The 22076-nt window shown below is 44.6% G+C and overlaps 1 protein-coding gene across 1 annotated transcript in view; it reads left to right on the top strand.

The window, feature by feature from the left end:
* LOC309565966 (mucin-5AC-like) overlaps window positions 1-22076 on the top strand; it is a gene marked incomplete at its 3' end in the record, with an annotated part of 179326 nt that overhangs the window by 132896 nt on the left and 24354 nt on the right. Inside the window, exons 37-38 of the mRNA XM_082270993.1 lie at window positions 570-688; window positions 4523-4658. Of these exons, the coding sequence (XP_082127119.1) occupies window positions 570-688; window positions 4523-4658 (255 nt within the window). The remainder of the gene's footprint in view (window positions 1-569; window positions 689-4522; window positions 4659-22076) is intronic.

The raw sequence follows: 22076 nt of genomic DNA, 5'->3' as shown, positions 1-22076 counted from the left end.
CACACATGATCCTCTCTCCTTCCCTGTCTCCAGACCCCAATTGGGGCTCTGCTCTCCCCCCACCGATCCTGCCTCCCCCCTCCCTTCCTCCTATTTCCTCTTCCTCCTCTGGCTGGCCTGTACGATTCTCTATGGAGGGGATGGATCCGATGTGGGGTGTCAATGGGGTCCTGTGGGGGTCCTGGGGGGGCCCAGATCAGCCCTGACAGCTGTGTGTCTGCATGGGAGTGCTGTAGAAGGAGAAGAAGAAGAAAATTCTTCTCCTCCTCCAGGACTCCCATACAGATACATCTTTCAGCACTTTATATTGATTTTGATTTGGTTTATAGTAGCTGCTATATGTGCATTTACATTTTTATTTGAGTTTTATTGGTTTGAGTCTAATGTGCGTTGCGTTCGGTCATACGGTCTTACTGTTTTACCACATTTTGAACACGTTTCAATTTGGTAAAAATCCTTCTTGTCATCTGTACATGATCCGGATTCATTTATGGAAAATTTTCATTATTTCCAAAATTCAGTTATGCAAAGACCCCTTTGTAATAATGGAATCATGATTTGTGTTTCAGCAACTTCCTGTGCGCCAGTCTGCTCGTGGTCACAGTGGTTTAATGTGAGTTACCCTAGTTCTGATCCAAATGGGGGGGAATTTGAGACCTATGAGAACATCAGGAAAGCTGGATTTCAAGTTTGTGAGCAACCGCAAGACATTTCCTGCAGATCAAAGGATAACCCGAATACAGCACTGGCAGAGCTGGGAGAGAACGTCACCTGTGAAGTCTCCTCTGGGCTTGTGTGTTACAATGACCCATTTGGTTTTCCATGTAATAACTATGAAATTAAAGTCTTCTGTTGTCAGTTACCAGCTTATTGTACAACAACTCAAACAACAACTCCCACAACTACGAAAACTACAACTGAAACCTCAACGCTTACATCTACAACATCAACCACCACAGTAACCCCAACGACAACTCAGACTACATCTGAAACAAGTAGGTGCAGTGTTTGCTATTTGTTAAAAGCAGTAATGAAAAAATGAAAAGTTTTTAAAATGTTTGTTTTTTGAATTTTTATGTATTTTTATGTATTTTTGAAAATATGTGTGTGTAACAGAAAGCTAGTGAGCTAGTTTGTTGTGAATTTACTAAACTCTTTGCAGTTACCATATATACTTGAGTATAGGCCCACCCGAATATAAGCAGAGGCACCTAATTTTTCCACAAAAAAACTGGGAAAACGTATATTGACTCAAGTTTTTCGGTGCCTACGGTGGGAAATGCAGCAGCAACTGCGGGTATGGCACAGGAGAGGAATAATCTGTGGGCATGGTACAAGAGATGCAGAGACTGTGGGCATGGTGCAGGAGATGCAGGAGCTGTGGGCATGGTGCAGGAGATGCATGCATGGTTCAGGGACTACAGGCATGGTGCAGGAGATGCAGAGGCTGTGGGCATGGTGCAGGAGATGCAGAGGCTGTGGGCATAGTGCAGGAGATGCAGGGCTGAGGGCATGGTGCAGAAGATGCAGGGCTGAGGACATGGTGCAGGAGATGCAGGACTGAGGGCATGGTGCAGAAGATGCAGGGCTGAGGGCATGGTGCAGGAGATGCAGGGCTGCAGGCATGATGCAGGGCTGAGGGCATGGTGCAGGATATGCAGAGGGGGTCTTACTTACCCATCCCCGAGGCGCCTTCGATTTAAAAATGGCGCCGCCTGGCGCCACACGTCATTGCGCATGCGCCGTCTGCCCGAGAATGGCCGAGTGCATACGGGCTTCCTCGAGCAGCGTCGCATGCACAGTGTACATGTTAGCCAGCTGCCGCTGACGTTCAGTCAGCCCCAGGGAGAACAGGTAAGTGACTAGAGTATAAGATGACGGGGGCTTTTTCAGCATAAAAAAATGTGCTGAAAAAGTCAGCTTATACTTGAGTATATACGGTACTTTAAAGTGATTGTAAGTGCTTTTTTTTATTTACAAAAGAAATACCAAACAGGTTATACTTACCTCACCCCGGATGTCCCGTTTCCGGTCCCCCCCCCAGCACCCCTGGCTCCTCCTCTCTGCCAGTGCCACCCTCTATGGGTCACTTAGGCGGGGTTGTTCCTAAGTCTCACAGTCGGGAAAACCGATGCCTACATTTTTTTTTAGCTTAATGCAAGGAATGCATAAATATAAAAATAGTTTAGGCTTCAAAACCACTTTCATTTAATCTTTCTCTTGTAATGGATATGCATTAAAGATTTGTGTGTGTAAGTTACAGCATATTCACTCCACAGCACTGAGGATCAGTGTAGGGATGCTGGAGCTGGTGTGCTCCATGGGTCATGTTCATGTCCATGCCACAAGGAAAGGTTGCCAGTCTTTTCTCCACAGCTCTGGTATGCAGATAATGGGAGGTTTTCAGATTGACAACTCCAAGTATCAGCATGTATTATCACTTTTGGTGCGGAAGGTTTTACCCTCTTAATGACCAGGCCATTTTTTGCAATAAGGCACTGCATTACTTTAACTGACAATTGCATGGTCCTGCGACGCTGATGTCCCTTTTTCCCACAAATAGAGGTTTCTTTTGGTGGTATTTGATCACTTCTGCGTTTTTTTATTTTTTGGGCTATAAAAAAAAAAAAAATCATTCTGAAGAAAATTCTGAAAAAAAAAACCACCAATATTTTTTACTTTCTTCTATTAAACACAGCCAATAAAAAAAAACTAAAATATATATATATATATATATATATATATATATATATATATACATATATATATATATATATATATATAATCATTTTAGGCCAATATGTTTTCTGATACATACTTTTGGTAAAAAAAATCCCAATAAGTGTATATTGATTGTTTTGCACAACAGTTATTGCTTCTACAGACTAGTGGATAGATTTATGGCATTTTTATTTATTTATTTTTTTATACTAGTAATGGTGGCGATCACCAGTTTTTTAGCTGGACTGCAACATTGTGACGGACAGATTGGACACCTAAATTACACCTTTGATACTTTTGAGGGGATCAGTGACATTACTACAGTTATCAGTGCTAAAAATATGCACTGTTACTGTACTAATGACACTGGCAGGGGAGGAGTTAACACCAGGGGTGATCAAAGGGTTAAGTGTGTCCCTAGGGGATGCTTTCTAACTGTGTGGGGGATGGACTCACTAGATGAACACAGAGATATGTGTTCCTAAATAGCAGGAACACAAGATCCCTGCTTTCATCTGACAGAAGGGTGGTCTGCCTTCTTTACAAAGGCAGACCGCTGTTCTATCTCACTGAAGAGCAATTGCGGGTGGCTGGCGGACACTGTGTCCACCGGATCCGCTGATTGGCAACATACAGGTAGAACCGATTTGCTGCAGTATAACCAGTATAACCAGTTTAACCATATGTACAAGTGGTTAAAAGTGTCTTTGAAAAACATCAACAGTTATGTATCGTTCATGAGGTGGAGAAGACAAATACACTACAATGTGTCTGATAATAATAAAATACACACTGTGTGTTCTGTTGATATTAGTATAAAGGATGCCTTTAAAATAATGATCATCATCACAATTTCATATTATTGTAATGCATACAATTTTAATTAAAGTATAACTATGGGCAAAAGTTTTTTTTTTTTTCCATTTTGGATAGAGTAAGGGAAGGTTATAACCCCTTTTTTTCGACATCTTTGACCATTGCGTTGATTTCCCTTCACTTGCTATCCCATAGCCAAACAGGAAGTGAGAGGAAATCCCGGAAAATTAAGGGAATCCCTTGGGGATTCCCAGGTCACCAGAACTAGTGTCCCCTTTGAAAGATTTCCCCTTTATTACTTTTCTGGGTACAACCCAAAATTTGGAATTTTCTTTTACTTTCACTTTTAATTATAATGGTAAACAGGACAAGTAGAAAGGGGGAATCTCCCTAACAGGAACATAGACGGCAATAAAAATTGACAGGGGTTCGAATCCTTCTTTACTCCATCCAAAACAAAAAAAAAAAGTTTTGTTATACTTTAATTTTTTTGCCAGTAAGTGTATTTACTGAGATACAATATGATAATATGCCGGCCTATGTTTATAGGATCCCCGAAAAAGTCAACAACACCTTTCAGTTTGGTAAAAATCCTTCTGGTCAGCTGTACATGTTCCGAAACTTTATTTATGGAAAGTTTGCATATATTTCCAACATTCACCTTTGTAATAATGGAATCATGATTTGTGTTTCAGCAACTTCCTGTGCTCCTGTCTGCTCGTGGTCACAGTGGTTTAATGTGAGTTACCCTAGTTCTGATCCAAATGGGGGGGAATTTGAGACCTATGAGAACATCAGAAAAGCTGGATTTCAAGTTTGTGAGCAACCACAAGACATTTCCTGCAGATCAAAGGATAACCCGGATACAGCACTGGCAGAGCTGGGAGAGAACATCACCTGTGAAGTCTCCTCTGGGCTTGTGTGTTACAATGACCCGTTTGGTCTCCCATGTAATAACTATGAAATTAAAGTCTTCTGTTGTCAGTTACCAGTTTATTGTACAACAACTCAAACTACAACTCCCACAACTACGAAAACTACAACCGAAACCTCAACGCTTACATCTACACCATCAACCACCACAGTAACCCCAAAGACTACTCAGACTACATCTGAAACAAGTAAGTGCAATTTATGCTCTTTGTGAAAAACAGTAATGAAAAAATGAAAAGTAATTAAAATGTTTGTCTTTACAATTTATTTTTTTAACTGTGTGTGTGTGTAACAGGAAGTTAGTTTGGTGTGTATTTACTAAACACTTGCAGTTATCTTAATTTAATCTTTTTCTTGCAATAGATATGCAAAAAGGTGTGAATCTGTAAATTACAGCATAGGCACTTCACAGCAGTGAGGACCAGAGTGGGGATGCTGGAGCTGGTGTACTCCATGGTCTCTACTTGAAATAACGAATTGAAAAAGTGTTACGCAACCTCAAAGAATATGTAATTGGTGCACCACCCTCAACACATGACAATAAGGGTCTATATAAACACTATATAAACTATATATATATTTTAAGATTAGCACCACATATATTACCAATAAGTGACTTTCAGATTGTGCATAAGCAAACTCCGGAAAGTTGCATCAATTTAAAATCAACCTAAATCTGCTATTGTTAGTAGCATGATATTTAACTACAAACAGACATCATATAATGTATTAAGCAAACTTATATTAACCACTTCACCTCCTGAAGATTTACCCCCCTTCATGACCAGGCCATTTTTTTTTTTGTGATACCGCACTGTGTTACTTTACCTGACAATTTCGCAGTCCTTCAACACTGTACCCAAATAAGATTTATGTCCCTTTTTGCCAACAAATAGAGCTTTCTTTTGGTGGTTGTTGATCACCCTTTTTACTTTCTGCTATAAAACACTTCCAAAACAAAATTGTAAAACATAAAATGTCTTCATCAGTTTAGGCCAGTATGTTTTCAGCTATATATTTTTTGGTATCAAAATCCCAAAAATCGTATATTGATTAGTTTGCGCAACAGTTACAGCATCTTCAAACTAAGGGATATTTTTATTTATTTTTATTTGTATTGTTTTACTAGTAATGGCAGTGATCAATGACTTATAGTGGGCCTGCAACATTGTGGTGGACTGTCAGGACTCTAACTGACACTTTTGTTGGACCAGTGACACTAATGCAGTGATCAGGGCTAAAATATGCACTGTATTAATGACACTGGCTGGGAAGGGGTTAACATTAGTGGTGATCAAAGTGTTAAGTGTGTGCCTAGCTGATGTTTTACTAAACTGTGGGAGATGCTTTTACTAGGAGGAGCCATAGACCCATGTACCTGCCTCGCAGGAACACAGGATCCATGCCTTCCCTACTGACAGAGTGGCAGTCTGCCTTGTTTATATAGGCAGACTGCCTATCTGCCTGTGTAATGAACAGTTGGTGAGTTTCGGTGGACATCAAGTCCACGACACCCGCTGATCGGCTCCTGCTGTGAATAATCATAATAGAAGCGGGCTGCCGCCGGCAGGCCTGCACGCGTGCACCTGGGAATTTCTGGATCATATTCTAGTGTTGCCCTGCCCCCGAGGGAGTGGCTTGTTGCATGGGTATTCTCTTCACTTCTTGTTCCCTGAGCCTGCTCCAACCTGTCTGACACTATTAGTTCTGTCATCGTGAATAATTGAGACCACAAGTATTGCAGTGAATAATCAATTTACTGCTTTTTGACCTTTGATGTAAAACAAGAATATGCAAACAGAATTAGAAATAACAAAAATGTTGCTACCGAGATAGATCCTGAATTCCCAACCAAGGATTTAGGCCTTTTAGTTCAGCACTCAGGATCCAGAACACAGGCCACACATACATATACACAAATAAATGTGTATGTATGCTAGAGGATTGCGTTCAACAACAATAAACAATACTTTAAATAATCGGGTGTAACTAGAGAGTGACCACAGATAATAGTGACTACACTTGGTAACTTGAATGTAAAGTAGGCAATATAACAATATTAGAACAACTATCAGAGTGCACTCTGTGTACTAAAGGGGGCCCCCTTTATGAGGAATTGCAAGAGTCTCCTGGAGAGTGAGGCCTCACTTGTCTTCACCGGCAAGGAATTCCCAACAATCCAAGGAAAGTATTTGTAATCCAATAAAGGTAGAGATGAACTGTATCCCCCAAGGCAATCAATAGTTGTAATCCACAGAGAAGCAAACGTAATAAATCCTAATGCATCACAACAGGTTCACAACCTGGCACTGAATAAAGGGCTTAAGGCCTAGTTCACCCACCTCACACTATATGTATATCTGCAGTGTCCAGTGGTTTGCTGAATGTCAGTATGGCCTTATGAAAGTATGCAGTTTAGTTATACTGCCCTGATTCAGCTTAGGTCTGTGTTTAATGGAGAAGTAGATTCTGGATGTCTCTCACCCAAACCGGGAGCTCCATTCTCCTCTGCGACCAGGCCCCACTCATCTCCTGAGCCTCCATCCGCCTGTCAGCAACCTTCCGCTCGGCCACGCTACCGAGACTCCTCCGCTCACTTACACCACCAGCTTCACTCCGGTGTCCACCACTAGGCCTCAGCCTAAGTTCCTGCGATCCGCAGCAGCTCTTCCCCTTCTTTCCAGTACGCTGTCCTCGAGGCAAGAGAGCAAAATGGAGCCCCCTTTTATATAGACACTCCCAGCAAGCTCCGCATGTCCTATTACTCCCTGGGAGAAGGGTCTCTCTCTCCCAGCAGTCTATGATCCTAGCTCCTCCCGTAGTACATCTCCCATAATGTCAAAATCACTGTCTTTGCAGAACTTTAATAACAATACACAGGTTGAACAATACCAGCCGTGCAGGAAAACAGCCTTGCTGCTATATATTTAAGTGATAGGGGTTAAAGTGCATTAACCTTAAATCTTGTGTGAATGTGTATCAAAAAACCATACACATTAAAAAATATCCAATATGAAATAGAAAGTCCAATGTATCACTCCAGTTCTCTTGCTATGATTATTAAACATGTGAAGATACAGCAGAGGGTCCCACCACCATTCACACTCTGCTCTCACCTTAGTAAATCTACCTATTTAACACAAAATAGATCAAATGTGCATTCCTTTTAAGGGGATTCACTCCAAGGCAACGCTGCTCCCTCTTCGTGAGATCCTCTCTGGTAGTTAGGAGATGTTATCTTCCTGATGGTACACTCCTCCAGGGCTCCTCAGCTGAAAAGTAAAGAAAGGGAGCTTCGATAGTGTAAAACCATTAAACCCAGTAAAAACGTTATTAAAAGACATATAATGTATTGCACTCACAAGGAAAGTGCACTAAAGAAGTAGTGCACCACTTAAAACGCAATGGTGTATAAACAGGTGTATGACCCCTTAAGCCTGAGACTCCCACATCACCATTCTAGCATAAAAGCCAGGTACGTTATGATGTCACTAGGCCCTGACCTGATGTGTTTCGTCATGATCAAGTGAACTCTTTGAGGAAGTCACGTGATTGTGACAAAACGTGTCAGGGCGTGGCCTAGTGATGTCATCATCTGTGGCCTGCCTTATTTTTGTCACATTCCAGGGAATATCAAATTTAATAATTTACCAAACAATTAGCAGAGGGTATTAGTACTATTGGTTTATAGCCAGTTATAGTTATTATTTATGAGGGGGTGGGGGGTTATAAATATTGCATATTAATATTTCACTTGTTTTATTGGCTCTCAAAGAATAAGGGGGATCGGGAACATGTTACATGTTTTACCTTAAATACGGATGGAACATGTAACATGTTCCAAAAGTGAACTTATCCTTTAACCCAGTAGATCTTTATATTGATATCGTTAGACAGAGGAAAATTGGTTATAACTAGTGTTGAGCGAACACGGACTGTATTATTCGTGTTCGTACCGAATAATTGGATTTTTTGTACCCGAACACGGACACGGACACTTTACTGTATGTTCGGGTAAAAATCCGTGTTCGGTCGTTTTATTTCCGGGTTTTGCATGCTTTGGCGCTCTTTTCATGGCGGGCTTTCAACAGCCAATCAACAATCGTTTAACTGGTGTGCCTTAAGCCATCCCAGCCATGCCTGCAAATGTCTCAGTAGCTGTGATTGGCCGTCTGAAGCATGTGACCAAGTCTTTATAAGTTCGAGGCAGCCGCAGCGGCGTCATTATGCTGCTTAGATTCAGGGACAGAGCACACATCAACGTGCTGGCTGCTGATTAGGGAAAGATAGGCAGGAAAAAACCATTTGTGTCCGGATAGAATTGAGGGACAGGTCGGAGTGTTTAGGCAGGGCGAGTTGTAGGCATTTTAGGGATAGAGTCTGCTGAATTATATAGGGTCAGTGTCTTCTACAAACTACAATCGATATTGCTGTGTGGGGGGTGGGGTGAATCTGCACTCAATCCTGATCTACGATCTCTTCTCAATCCTGTTAGGGACAGAGTCTGCTGAATTTTAGGGAAACTGTGTTCTACAAACTACAATCGATATTGCTGTGTGGGGGGTGGGGTGAATCTGCACTCAATCCTGATCTACGATCTCTTCTCAATCCTGTTAGGGACAGAGTCTGCTGAATTTTAGGGAAACTGTGTTCTACAAACTACAATCGATATTGCTGTGTGGGGGGTGGGGTGAATCTGCACTCAATCCTGATCTACGATCTCTTCTCAATCCTGTTAGGGACAGAGTCTGCTGAATTTTAGGGAAACTGTGTTCTACAAACTACAATCGATATTGCTGTGTGGTGTGGGATTGGAGATAGGCAGGTGTCAGTGATCCACATCCATTTTTCTGTGTGTGAGCTGCAGTGAACACAATCTTTTTGGGCTGCAGTGAACACAATCTTTTTGGGCTGCAGTGAACACAATCTTTTTGGGCTGCAGTGAACACAATCTTTTTGGGCTGCAGTGAACACAATCTTTTTGGGGTGCAGTGAACAAAATCTTTTTGGGGTGCAGTGAACACAATCCTTTTTGGTGTGCAGTGAACACAATCTTTGTGGGGTGCAGTGAACAAAATCCTTTGTGGGGTGCAGTGAACACAATCTTTTTGGGGTGCAGTGAACAAAATCCTTTTTGGGGTGCAGTGAACAACATCCTTTTTGGGGTGCAGTGAACACAATCTTTTTGGGGTGCAGTGAACAAAATCCTTTGTGGGGTGCAGTGAACACAATCTTTTTGGGGTGCAGTGAACACAATCTTTTTGGGGTGGAGTGAACAACATCCTTTTTGGGGTGCAGTGAACAAAATCCTTTTTGGGGTGCAGTGAACAAAATCATTTTTGGGGTGCAGTGAACACAATCTTTTTGGGGTGCAGTGAACACAATCTTTGTGGGGTGCAGTGAACACAATCTTTTTGGGGTGGAGTGAACAACATCCTTTTTGGGGTGCAGTGAACAACATCCTTTTTGGGGTGCAGTGAACACAATCTTTTTGGGGTGCAGTGAACACAATCTTTGTGGGGTACAGTGAACAGAATCTTTGTGGGGTGCAGTGAACACAATCTTTGGGGGGTACAGTGAACACAATCTTTGTGAGGTGCAGTGAACACAATCTTTGTGGGGTGCAGTGAACACAATCATTGTGGGGTGCAGTGAACTCAATCTTTGTGGGGTACAGTGAACACAATCTCATACTGAAGGTTTGAGGGTGCTGCCTGTTCCATACTCCCCCTACTCCTCATCTAGCCTTTTAGGGGTACAAACAATAGTAATTGGGGCCTAGTGTGGTTGTGTACGTGTGATATACATACACTTTTTTGGGATCATATTTTCTATTCCGCTATTTAATCAAAAACCTTTGGGGATCAGTTAAATTGGGGGATAGTCTGTGTTGGTACGTGTGAGAGAGATCCACCTTTCCAAGTTGTTGGGGTTCATCTCATACTTCTGAAGGTTTGAGGGTGCTGCCTGTTCCATACTCCCCCTACTCCTAGCCTTTTAGGGGTACAAACAATAGTAATTGGGGCCTAGTGTGGTTGTGTACGTGTGATATACATACACTTTTTTGGGATCATATTTTCTATTCCGCTATTTAATCAAAAACCTTTGGGGATCAGTTAAATTGGGGGATAGTCTGTGTTGGTACGTGTGAGAGAGATCCACCTTTCCAAGTTGTTGGGGTTCATCTCATACTTCTGAAGGTTTGAGGGTGCTGCCTGTTCCATACTCCCCCTACTCCTAGCCTTTTAGGGGTACAAACAATAGTAATTGGGGCCTAGTGTGGTTGTGTACGTGTGATATACATACACTTTTTTGGGATCATATTTTCTATTCCGCTATTTAATCAAAAACCTCTGGGGATCAGTTAAATTGGGGGATAGTCTGTGTTGGTACGTGTGAGAGAGATCCACCTTTCCAAGTTGTTGGGGTTCATCTCATACTTCTGAAGGTTTGAGGGTGCTGCCTGTTCCATACTCCCCCTACTCCTAGCCTTTTAGGGGTACAAACAATAGTAATTGGGGCCTAGTGTGGTTGTGTACGTGTGATATACATACACTTTTTTGGGATCATATTTTCTATTCCGCTATTTAATCAAAAACCTCTGGGGATCAGTTAAATTGGGGGATAGTCTGTGTTGGTACGTGTGAGAGAGATCCACCTTTCCAAGTTGTTGGGGTTCATCTCATACTTCTGAAGGTTTGAGGGTGCTGCCTGTTCCATACTCCCCCTACTCCTAGCCTTTTAGGGGTACAAACAATAGTAATTGGGGCCTAGTGTGGTTGTGTACGTGTGATATACATACACTTTTTTGGGATCATATTTTCTATTCCGCTATTTAATCAAAAACCTCTGGGGATCAGTTAAATTGGGGGATAGTCTGTGTTGGTACGTGTGAGAGAGATCCACCTTTCCAAGTTGTTGGGGTTCATCTCATACTTCTGAAGGTTTGAGGGTGCTGCCTGTTCCATACTCCCCCCTACTCCTAGCCTTTTAGGGGTACAAACAATAGTAATTGGGGCCTAGTGTGGTTGTGTACGTGTGATATACATACACTTTTTTGGGATCATATTTTCTATTCCGCTATTTAATCAAAAACCTTTGGGGATCAGTTAAATTGGGGGATAGTCTGTGTTGGTACGTGTGAGAGAGATCCACCTTTCCAAGTTGTTGGGGTTCATCTCATACTTCTGAAGGTTTGAGGGTGCTGCCTGTTCCATACTCCCCCTACTCCTAGCCTTTTAGGGGTACAAACAATAGTAATTGGGGCCTAGTGTGGTTGTGTACGTGTGATATACATACACTTTTTTGGGATCATATTTTCTATTCCGCTATTTAATCAAAAACCTCTGGGGATCAGTTAAATTGGGGGATAGTCTGTGTTGGTACGTGTGAGAGAGATCCACCTTTCCAAGTTGTTGGGGTTCATCTCATACTTCTGAAGGTTTGAGGGTGCTGCCTGTTCCATACTCCCCCCTACTCCTAGCCTTTTAGGGGTACAAACAATAGTAATTGGGGCCTAGTGTGGTTGTGTACGTGTGATATACATACACTTTTTTGGGATCATATTTTCTATTCCGCTATTTAATCAAAAACCTCTGGGGATCAGTTAAATTGGGGGATAGTCTGTGTTGGTACGTGTGAGAGAGATCCACCTTTCCAAGTTGTTGGGGTTCATCTCATACTTCTGAAGGTTTGAGGGTGCTGCCTGTTCCATACTCCCCCCTACTCCTAGCCTTTTAGGGGTACAAACAATAGTAATTGGGGCCTAGTGTGGTTGTGTACGTGTGATATACATACACTTTTTTGGGATCATATTTTCTATTCCGCTATTTAATCAAAAACCTCTGGGGATCAGTTAAATTGGGGGATAGTCTGTGTTGGTACGTGTGAGAGAGATCCACCTTTCCAAGTTGTTGGGGTTCATCTCATACTTCTGAAGGTTTGAGGGTGCTGCCTGTTCCATACTCCCCCTACTCCTAGCCTTTTAGGGGTACAAACAATAGTAATTGGGGCCTAGTGTGGTTGTGTACGTGTGATATACATACACTTTTTTGGGATCATATTTTCTATTCCGCTATTTAATCAAAAACCTCTGGGGATCAGTTAAATTGGGGGATAGTCTGTGTTGGTACGTGTGAGAGAGATCCACCTTTCCAAGTTGTTGGGGTTCATCTCATACTTCTGAAGGTTTGAGGGTGCTGCCTGTTCCATACTCCCCCTACTCCTAGCCTTTTAGGGGTACAAACAATAGTAATTGGGGCCTAGTGTGGTTGTGTACGTGTGATATACATACACTTTTTTGGGATCATATTTTCTATTCCGCTATTTAATCAAAAACCTCTGGGGATCAGTTAAATTGGGGGATAGTCTGTGTTGGTACGTGTGAGAGAGATCCACCTTTCCAAGTTGTTGGGGTTCATCTCATACTTCTGAAGGTTTGAGGGTGCTGCCTGTTCCATACTCCCCCTACTCCTAGCCTTTTAGGGGTACAAACAATAGTAATTGGGGCCTAGTGTGGTTGTGTACGTGTGATATACATACACTTTTTTGGGATCATATTTTCTATTCCGCTATTTAATCAAAAACCTCTGGGGATCAGTTAAATTGGGGGATAGTCTGTGTTGGTACGTGTGAGAGAGATCCACCTTTCCAAGTTGTTGGGGTTCATCTCATACTTCTGAAGGTTTGAGGGTGCTGCCTGTTCCATACTCCCCCCTACTCCTAGCCTTTTAGGGGTACAAACAATAGTAATTGGGGCCTAGTGTGGTTGTGTACGTGTGATATACATACACTTTTTTGGGATCATATTTTCTATTCCGCTATTTAATCAAAAACCTTTGGGGATCAGTTAAATTGGGGGATAGTCTGTGTTGGTACGTGTGAGAGAGATCCACCTTTCCAAGTTGTTGGGGTTCATCTCATACTTCTGAAGGTTTGAGGGTGCTGCCTGTTCCATACTCCCCCCTACTCCTAGCCTTTTAGGGGTACAAACAATAGTAATTGGGGCCTAGTGTGGTTGTGTACGTGTGATATACATACACTTTTTTGGGATCATATTTTCTATTCCGCTATTTAATCAAAAACCTTTGGGGATCAGTTAAATTGGGGGATAGTCTGTGTTGGTACGTGTGAGAGAGATCCACCTTTCCAAGTTGTTGGGGTTCATCTCATACTTCTGAAGGTTTGAGGGTGCTGCCTGTTCCATACTCCCCCTACTCCTAGCCTTTTAGGGGTACAAACAATAGTAATTGGGGCCTAGTGTGGTTGTGTACGTGTGATATACATACACTTTTTTGGGATCATATTTTCTATTCCGCTATTTAATCAAAAACCTCTGGGGATCAGTTAAATTGGGGGATAGTCTGTGTTGGTACGTGTGAGAGAGATCCACCTTTCCAAGTTGTTGGGGTTCATCTCATACTTCTGAAGGTTTGAGGGTGCTGCCTGTTCCATACTCCCCCCTACTCCTAGCCTTTTAGGGGTACAAACAATAGTAATTGGGGCCTAGTGTGGTTGTGTACGTGTGATATACATACACTTTTTTGGGATCATATTTTCTATTCCGCTATTTAATCAAAAACCTCTGGGGATCAGTTAAATTGGGGGATAGTCTGTGTTGGTACGTGTGAGAGAGATCCACCTTTCCAAGTTGTTGGGGTTCATCTCATACTTCTGAAGGTTTGAGGGTGCTGCCTGTTCCATACTCCCCCTACTCCTAGCCTTTTAGGGGTACAAACAATAGTAATTGGGGCCTAGTGTGGTTGTGTACGTGTGATATACATACACTTTTTTGGGATCATATTTTCTATTCCGCTATTTAATCAAAAACCTCTGGGGATCAGTTAAATTGGGGGATAGTCTGTGTTGGTACGTGTGAGAGAGATCCACCTTTCCAAGTTGTTGGGGTTCATCTCATACTTCTGAAGGTTTGAGGGTGCTGCCTGTTCCATACTCCCCCCTACTCCTAGCCTTTTAGGGGTACAAACAATAGTAATTGGGGCCTAGTGTGGTTGTGTACGTGTGATATACATACACTTTTTTGGGATCATATTTTCTATTCCGCTATTTAATCAAAAACCTTTGGGGATCAGTTAAATTGGGGGATAGTCTGTGTTGGTACGTGTGAGAGAGATCCACCTTTCCAAGTTGTTGGGGTTCATCTCATACTTCTGAAGGTTTGAGGGTGCTGCCTGTTCCATACTCCCCCCTACTCCTAGCCTTTTAGGGGTACAAACAATAGTAATTGGGGCCTAGTGTGGTTGTGTACGTGTGATATACATACACTTTTTTGGGATCATATTTTCTATTCCGCTATTTAATCAAAAACCTTTGGGGATCAGTTAAATTGGGGGATAGTCTGTGTTGGTACGTGTGAGAGAGATCCACCTTTCCAAGTTGTTGGGGTTCATCTCATACTTCTGAAGGTTTGAGGGTGCTGCCTGTTCCATACTCCCCCTACTCCTAGCCTTTTAGGGGTACAAACAATAGTAATTGGGGCCTAGTGTGGTTGTGTACGTGTGATATACATACACTTTTTTGGGATCATATTTTCTATTCCGCTATTTAATCAAAAACCTCTGGGGATCAGTTAAATTGGGGGATAGTCTGTGTTGGTACGTGTGAGAGAGATCCACCTTTCCAAGTTGTTGGGGTTCATCTCATACTTCTGAAGGTTTGAGGGTGCTGCCTGTTCCATACTCCCCCCTACTCCTAGCCTTTTAGGGGTACAAACAATAGTAATTGGGGCCTAGTGTGGTTGTGTACGTGTGATATACATACACTTTTTTGGGATCATATTTTCTATTCCGCTATTTAATCAAAAACCTTTGGGGATCAGTTAAATTGGGGGATAGTCTGTGTTGGTACGTGTGAGAGAGATCCACCTTTCCAAGTTGTTGGGGTTCATCTCATACTTCTGAAGGTTTGAGGGTGCTGCCTGTTCCATACTCCCCCTACTCCTCATCTAGCCTTTTAGGGGTACAAACAATAGTAATTGGGGCCTAGTGTGGTTGTGTACGTGCGAGATACATACACTTTTTTTGATCATATTTCCTATTCCGCTATTCAATAAAAACCTTTGAGGATCAATTGAATTGCGGGATAGTCTGTGTCGGTACGTGTGAGAGAGATCCACCTTTCCAAGTTGTTGGGGTTCATCTCATACTTCTGAAGGTTTGAGGGTGCTGCCTGTTCCATACCCCCCCTACTCCTCATCTAGCCTTTTAGGGGTACAAACAATAGTAATTGGGGCCTAGTGTGGTTGTGTACGTGCGAGATACATACACTTTTTTTGATCATATTTCCTATTCCGCTATTCAATAAAAACCTTTGAGGATCAATTGAATTGCGGGATAGTCTGTGTCGGTACGTGTGAGAGAGATCCACCTTTCCAAGTTGTTGGGGTTCATCTCATACTTCTGAAGGTTTGAGGGTGCTGCCTGTTCCATACCCCCCCTACTCCTCATCTAGCCTTTTAGGGGTACAAACAATAGTAATTGGGGCCTAGTGTGGTTGTGTACGTGCGAGATACATACACTTTTTTTGATCATATTTCCTATTCCGCTATTCAATAAAAACCTTTGAGGATCAATTGAATTGCGGGATAGTCTGTGTCGGTACGTGTGAGAGAGATCCACCTTTCCAAGTTGTTGGGGTTCATCTCATACTTCTGAAGGTTTGAGGGTGCTGCCTGTTCCATACTCCTCCTCCTCCTCATCCATCCTTTTAGGTGTACAAACAATAGTAATTGGGGCCTAGTGTGCTTCTGTACGTGTGAGATACATACCCTTTTTTTGATCATATTTCCTATTCCGCTATTCAATAAAAACCTTTGGGGATCAATTAAATTGCGGGATAGTCTGTGTCGGTACGTGTGAGATCCACCTTTCCAAGTTTTTGGGGTTCATCTCATACTTCTGAAGCTTTGAGGGTGCTGCCTGTTCCATACTCCTCCTCCTCCTCATCCATCCTTTTAGGTGTACAAACAATAGTAATTGGGGCCTAGTGTGCTTCTGTACGTGTGAGATACATACACATTTTTTGATCATATTTCCTATTCCGCTATTCAATAAAAACCTTTGGGGATCAATTAAATTGCGGAATAGTCTGTGTCGGTACGTGTGAGATCCACCTTTCCAAGTTTTTGGGGTTCATCTCATACTTCTGAAGCTTTGAGGGTGCTGCCTGTTCCATACTCCTCCTCCTCCTCATCCATCCTTTTAGGTGTACAAACAATAGTAATTGGGGCCTAGTGTGTTTCTGTACGTGTGAGATACATACACTTTTTTTGATCATATTTCCTATTCCGCTATTCAATAAAAACCTTTGGGGATCAATTGAATTGCGGGATAGTCTGTGTCGGTACGTGTGAGAGAGATCCACCTTTCCAAGTTGTTGGGGTTCATCTCATACTTCTGAAGGTTTGAGGGTGCTGCCTGTTCCATACCCCCCCTACTCCTCATCTAGCCTTTTAGGGGTACAAACAATAGTAATTGGGGCCTAGTGTGGTTGTGTACGTGCGAGATACATACACTTTTTTTGATCATATTTCCTATTCCGCTATTCAATAAAAACCTTTGAGGATCAATTGAATTGCGGGATAGTCTGTGTCGGTACGTGTGAGAGAGATCCACCTTTCCAAGTTGTTGGGGTTCATCTCATACTTCTGAAGGTTTGAGGGTGCTGCCTGTTCCATACTCCCCCTACTCCTCATCTAGCCTTTTAGGGGTACAAACAATAGTAATTGGGGCCTAGTGTGGTTGTGTACGTGTGATATACATACACTTTTTTTGGATCATATTTTCTATTCCGCTATTCAATAAAAACCTTTCTAGGGCAAGATCTTAAATTACAGAAATATGAGGAGACCGTCAAATAAGGGCCGTGGCCTGGGTCGTGGTGCTGCTGGTAGAGCTCCTGTTGCAAGGAGAGGACATGGTCGATCTGTGCCAGCTACACGCACAAGTGAAACACCTTCCTCAAGTGTGAGTAGGCGACAGAACCTGCATCAGTATTTGGTAGGGCATCAAACGCCCCTAGAAGTGATGAGGCCAGAACAAGTTGAGGCGATAGTAGATTGGTTTGCTGCTGACAGTGCCTCCAGTTCCTTCACATTGTCTCCCACCCAGTCTACTGCAGAAAGGTCAGAGTTGGCACCTGCAGCCAATGTCCAACCGTCTTTCACCTCACCCCCTTGCAAATCAGGCCAGCAGTCTGAGCCCCAAGCCATACAGCAGTCTCTTATTCTTTTTGAGGACTCTGTCAGCAGGGTTTCCCAGGGCCATCCACCTAGCCCTGCCCCAGAAGTGGAAGAGATTGAGTGCAGCGATGCCCAACCACTTATTCCTCAAGATGAGTACATGCAAGGATCATCGCAGCACGTCTCCGATGATGACGAAACGCAGGTGCCAACTGCTGCGGCGTTCAGCATTGTGGAGACCGACAAGGAGGGCAGGGGTGAAGACTGGGTGGAAGATGATGTGGAGGACGATGAGGTCCTCGACCCCACATGGAATGAACGTCATGCAGGTGAACTGAGTAGTTTGGAGGAAGAGGCGGTGGTCGCACAGAGCCACCAGCACAGCAGAAGAGGGAGCAGGGTGCAGAAGCGGAGCGGCCGTGCCCTAGACACTACGCCCGCTACTGCCCAACGCAGCAAGGGAACGAGCGCACCAAAGTCAGCTCAAAGGAGTTCTCTAGCGTGGAAGTTCTTTAGAAAATGTGCTGATGACAGGACACGAGTGGTTTGCACCCTGTGCAATCAGAGCTTGAAGCGAGGCATGAACCTTCTCAACCTGAGCACAACCTGCATGATCAGGCATCTAAGTGCAAAGCACGAGCTGCAGTGGAGTACACACCTTCAAAACCAAGAAACGTCTCTGGCTCATCCTGCTTCCTCTTCTGCTGCAGTCTCGGCCGCTCCAGCCACATCTGTAGTGATACCGGCACCTGCCACCCCGCAAACAGACGATCTGTCAGCAACACCACCACCTGGGTCACCAACAACCATCTCCACAATGTCCCGTGGAAGCGTTCAGCTTTCCATCTCCCAAACACTTGAGAGGAAGAGGAAGTACCCCCCTACCCACCCGCGATCCCTGGCCCTGAATGCCAGCATTTCAAAATTATTGGCCTTTGAAATGCTGTCATTCCGTCTGGTGGAGACGCACAGTTTTAAAAACCTTATGTCGGTGGCTGTCCCACAGTACGTCGTGCCCAGCCGCCACTACTTTTCCAGGCAAGCCATCCCTTCCCTGCACAACCAAGTGGGGGAAAAAATCAGGTGTGCACTGCGCAACGCCATCTGTGCCAAGGTCCACCTAACTACGGATACGTGGACCAGTAAGCACGGTCAGGGGCGTTATATCTCCCTAACGGCACACTGGGTAAATGCAGTGGCGGATGGGCCTGAGGCGGATAGCAATTTGGCGCATGTCCTTCCACCACCGAGGATTGCAGGGCGCTTCAGTTTGCCTCCTGTTCCTAACTCCTCCTACTCCGCTTCCTCATCCTCTACCGCCTCCTCATCCGGACAGCGTAACACCTTCACCACCAACTTCAGCACGGCCAGGGGTAAACGACAGCAGGCAGTTTTACAACTTGCCTGTTTGGGGGACAAACCACACACCGCGCAGGAGTTGTGGAGGAGCATGGAACAGCAGACAAATGAGTGGTTGCTGCCAGCGAGCCTCAAGCCCGGCCTGGTGGTGTGCGATAACGGGCGAAATCTCATAGCAGCTCTGGGCCTAGCCGGTTTGACGCACATCCCTTGCCTGGCGCATGTGCTGAATTTGGTGGTGCAGAGGTTCCTTAAAAACTACCCCGATATGTCAGAGCTGCTGCAGAAAGTGCGGGCCGTTTGTGCGCACTTTCGGCGTTCTCACCCTGCTGCTGCTCGCCTGGCAGCGCTGCAGCGTAACTTCGGCCTTCCCGCTCACCGCCTCATATGTGACGTGCCCACAAGGTGGAACTCCACCTTGCACATGCTGGAAAGACTGTGCGAGCAGCAGCAGGCCATAGTGGAGTTTCAGCTGCAGCACGCACGCGTGAGTCGCTCTGCGGAACAGCACCACTTCACCACCAATAACTGGGCCTCCATGCGAGACCTGTGTGCCTTGTTGCGCTGTTTTGAGTACTCCACCAACATGGCCAGTGGCAATGACGCCGTTCTCAGCTTAACTATCCCACTTCTATGCCTCCTTGAAAAAACAATTCGGGCGATGATGGAAGAGGATGTGGCACAGGATGAGGAGGAGGAGGAGGATGAAGAGGTAACATTTCCAAGGCTTTCAGGGCAGTCATTCGCAAGGGGCTCCGAGGGTGGGTTCCTGCACACGCAAACGCCAGGGACGCAATTGTCCAGCAGGGGCACAGTTCTGGAGGATGAGGAGGATGAGGAGGAGGAGGAGCTGGAGGAGGAGATGGAACCATGTTCACAGCAGGGTGGCACCCAGGCCAGCTCATGGCCATCACTGGTGCGTGGCTGGGGGGATACAGAGGACACGGACCATACACCTCCCACAGAGGACAGCCTTTCGTCGCCTCTGGGCAGCCTGGCACACATGAGCGATTACATGCTGCAGTGTCTCCACAACGACCGCCGAGTTGCCCACATTCTAACTTGTGCTGATTACTGGGTGGCCACGCTGCTGGATCCCCGTTACAAGGACAACGTACCGTCCTTAATTCACTCACTGGAGCGCGATCGCAAGATGCGCGAGTACAAGCGCACGCTGGTAGACGCCATGCTGCTGGCATTCCCATCTGACAGCGGGGCCACAGTGGAAGCACAAGGCAGAGGAGGAGGAGGAGGAGGTCGCCAACGCAACCAGGGCACCGCCAGCACCTCAGAAGGCAGGGTTAGCATGGCCGAAATGTGGAAAAGCTTTGTCAGCACGCCACAACAAACAGCAGCACCAGCAGCTCAGATGGAACGTCTTAGCAGGAGGCAGCATTTTACCAACATGGTGGAGCAGTATGTGTGCACACGCCTACATGTAGTGAATGACGGGTCTGCCCCCTTCAACTTCTGGGTCTCCAAATTGGGCACATGGCCTGAGCTTGCCCTTTACGCCTTGGAGGTGCTGGCGTGCCCTGCAGCCAGTGTATTATCTGAACGGGTATTTAGCACGGCTGGGGGCGTTATAACAGACAAGCGCAGCCGCCTGTCCAGAGACAATGTGGACAAGCTCACGTTCATTAAAATGAACCAGGCATGGATCCCACGGGACTTTTCCGTACCTTATGCAGAATAGCAATGGATACCGACCTTACCCACCCATTGTTCCATTTTTGCTCTTTCTCACTCTTTTGGGGTGTACCCTCATTTAAAATTTGTGAAAAGAAGCAGTGTTGGCTACCTCGTCCTCCTCCTCAGGGCCAGATTAATGTAGGGTCTATTGGAGCTGCAGCTCCAGGCCCCTACCTTTTATATAGGCCCCGGGTTGGCCATATTCACTGTTACCGCTCTTCTGTCACTTGTAAACACAGAAGTCTGGCTTCTATGCTCGCTTCCCCAGGCAGCACCCTCAGAACCTCCCCACACAGCGTGAAGGCCGGACAAGGAGGGACAGTTGGCGATGCATGGATGTGTTTATGGGCTTCAGAGACAGCATCCCATGTTGAATTAGGCATGCATGGCTGCACCCTTCCTCCTCTGGGTGCATGGCAAGGCACGGCCCTAAGGCCCTTCAAAATCCTCAGCACCAAGCCCATGATGCTGTTAATCCGGCCCTGGTCCTCCTCCACCGCCGCTTCCACCTACACCGCCCATAGGTGTGCGCAGCCTATTGCATTAAGGTGTGCACCCCAAAGTTGAAATACACATGCATGTGTTTGCCAGCAGGGAGAGTAATGTATCGGGGCCATGTACCTGTAGGCAAGGAGAAATAGAGCAGAGCAGGTCCCAGGGAGATCTTTCCCATCTCCTCACTGGCAATGCTATGTGCCCTAGGTGATTAGGGTGTGCCCAGGCACACCCAGCACACCCTGTGCGCACGCCTATGTCACCGCCACATCCACCACCACCTCAACCTCCCTCCTACTCCATATGGGCCTCGTCCTTCAGAGATGAAGAAGAACATTGTTTTATTTTTCTGTTTTTTTTTTGTTGTTTTAAGTTATTTCCCTATCCACATTTGTTTGCAGAGCACTTGCCATGCTCTTAATTACGTTTTGCTGCCATTTGCAGCACTCTAGCCCTTTCCTTTGGTGTTTTAGAGCCATTTTAGTGCCTTAAAGTTCGGGTCCCCATTGACTTCAATGGGGTTCGGTGTCCGGGAAAAGTTCGGTAAAAGTCCGGGACACGGACCCGGACTTTTTTTTAAAGTTCGGCCGAACCCGTCGAACACGGACATCTAGGTGTCCGCTCAACCCTAGTTATAACAAACTATGAAAAAAAAAATTTTTTTCAAAATGTTTGGTCTTTTTTGTTTTTTTTTTAGCAAAAAATAAAAAACACAGCGGTGATTAAATACCACCAAAAGAAAGCTCTATTTGTTTGAAAAAAAAATGATACACTGTTGTGGTGAGGATTTGTTTATATTTGTTGTATATTTGAAAATCTTCAATAAAAACTATTGAAAAGAGAAAAAAAATTATACAAATTT

This window comes from Pelophylax lessonae (genome assembly GCF_965119305.1).
Source record: "Pelophylax lessonae genome assembly, chromosome: 10".
Classification (NCBI taxonomy): Eukaryota; Metazoa; Chordata; class Amphibia; order Anura; family Ranidae; genus Pelophylax; species Pelophylax lessonae.
The sequence above is the reverse complement of the archived record's forward strand: the minus strand, read 5'-3'. Positions and strand labels throughout refer to the sequence as shown.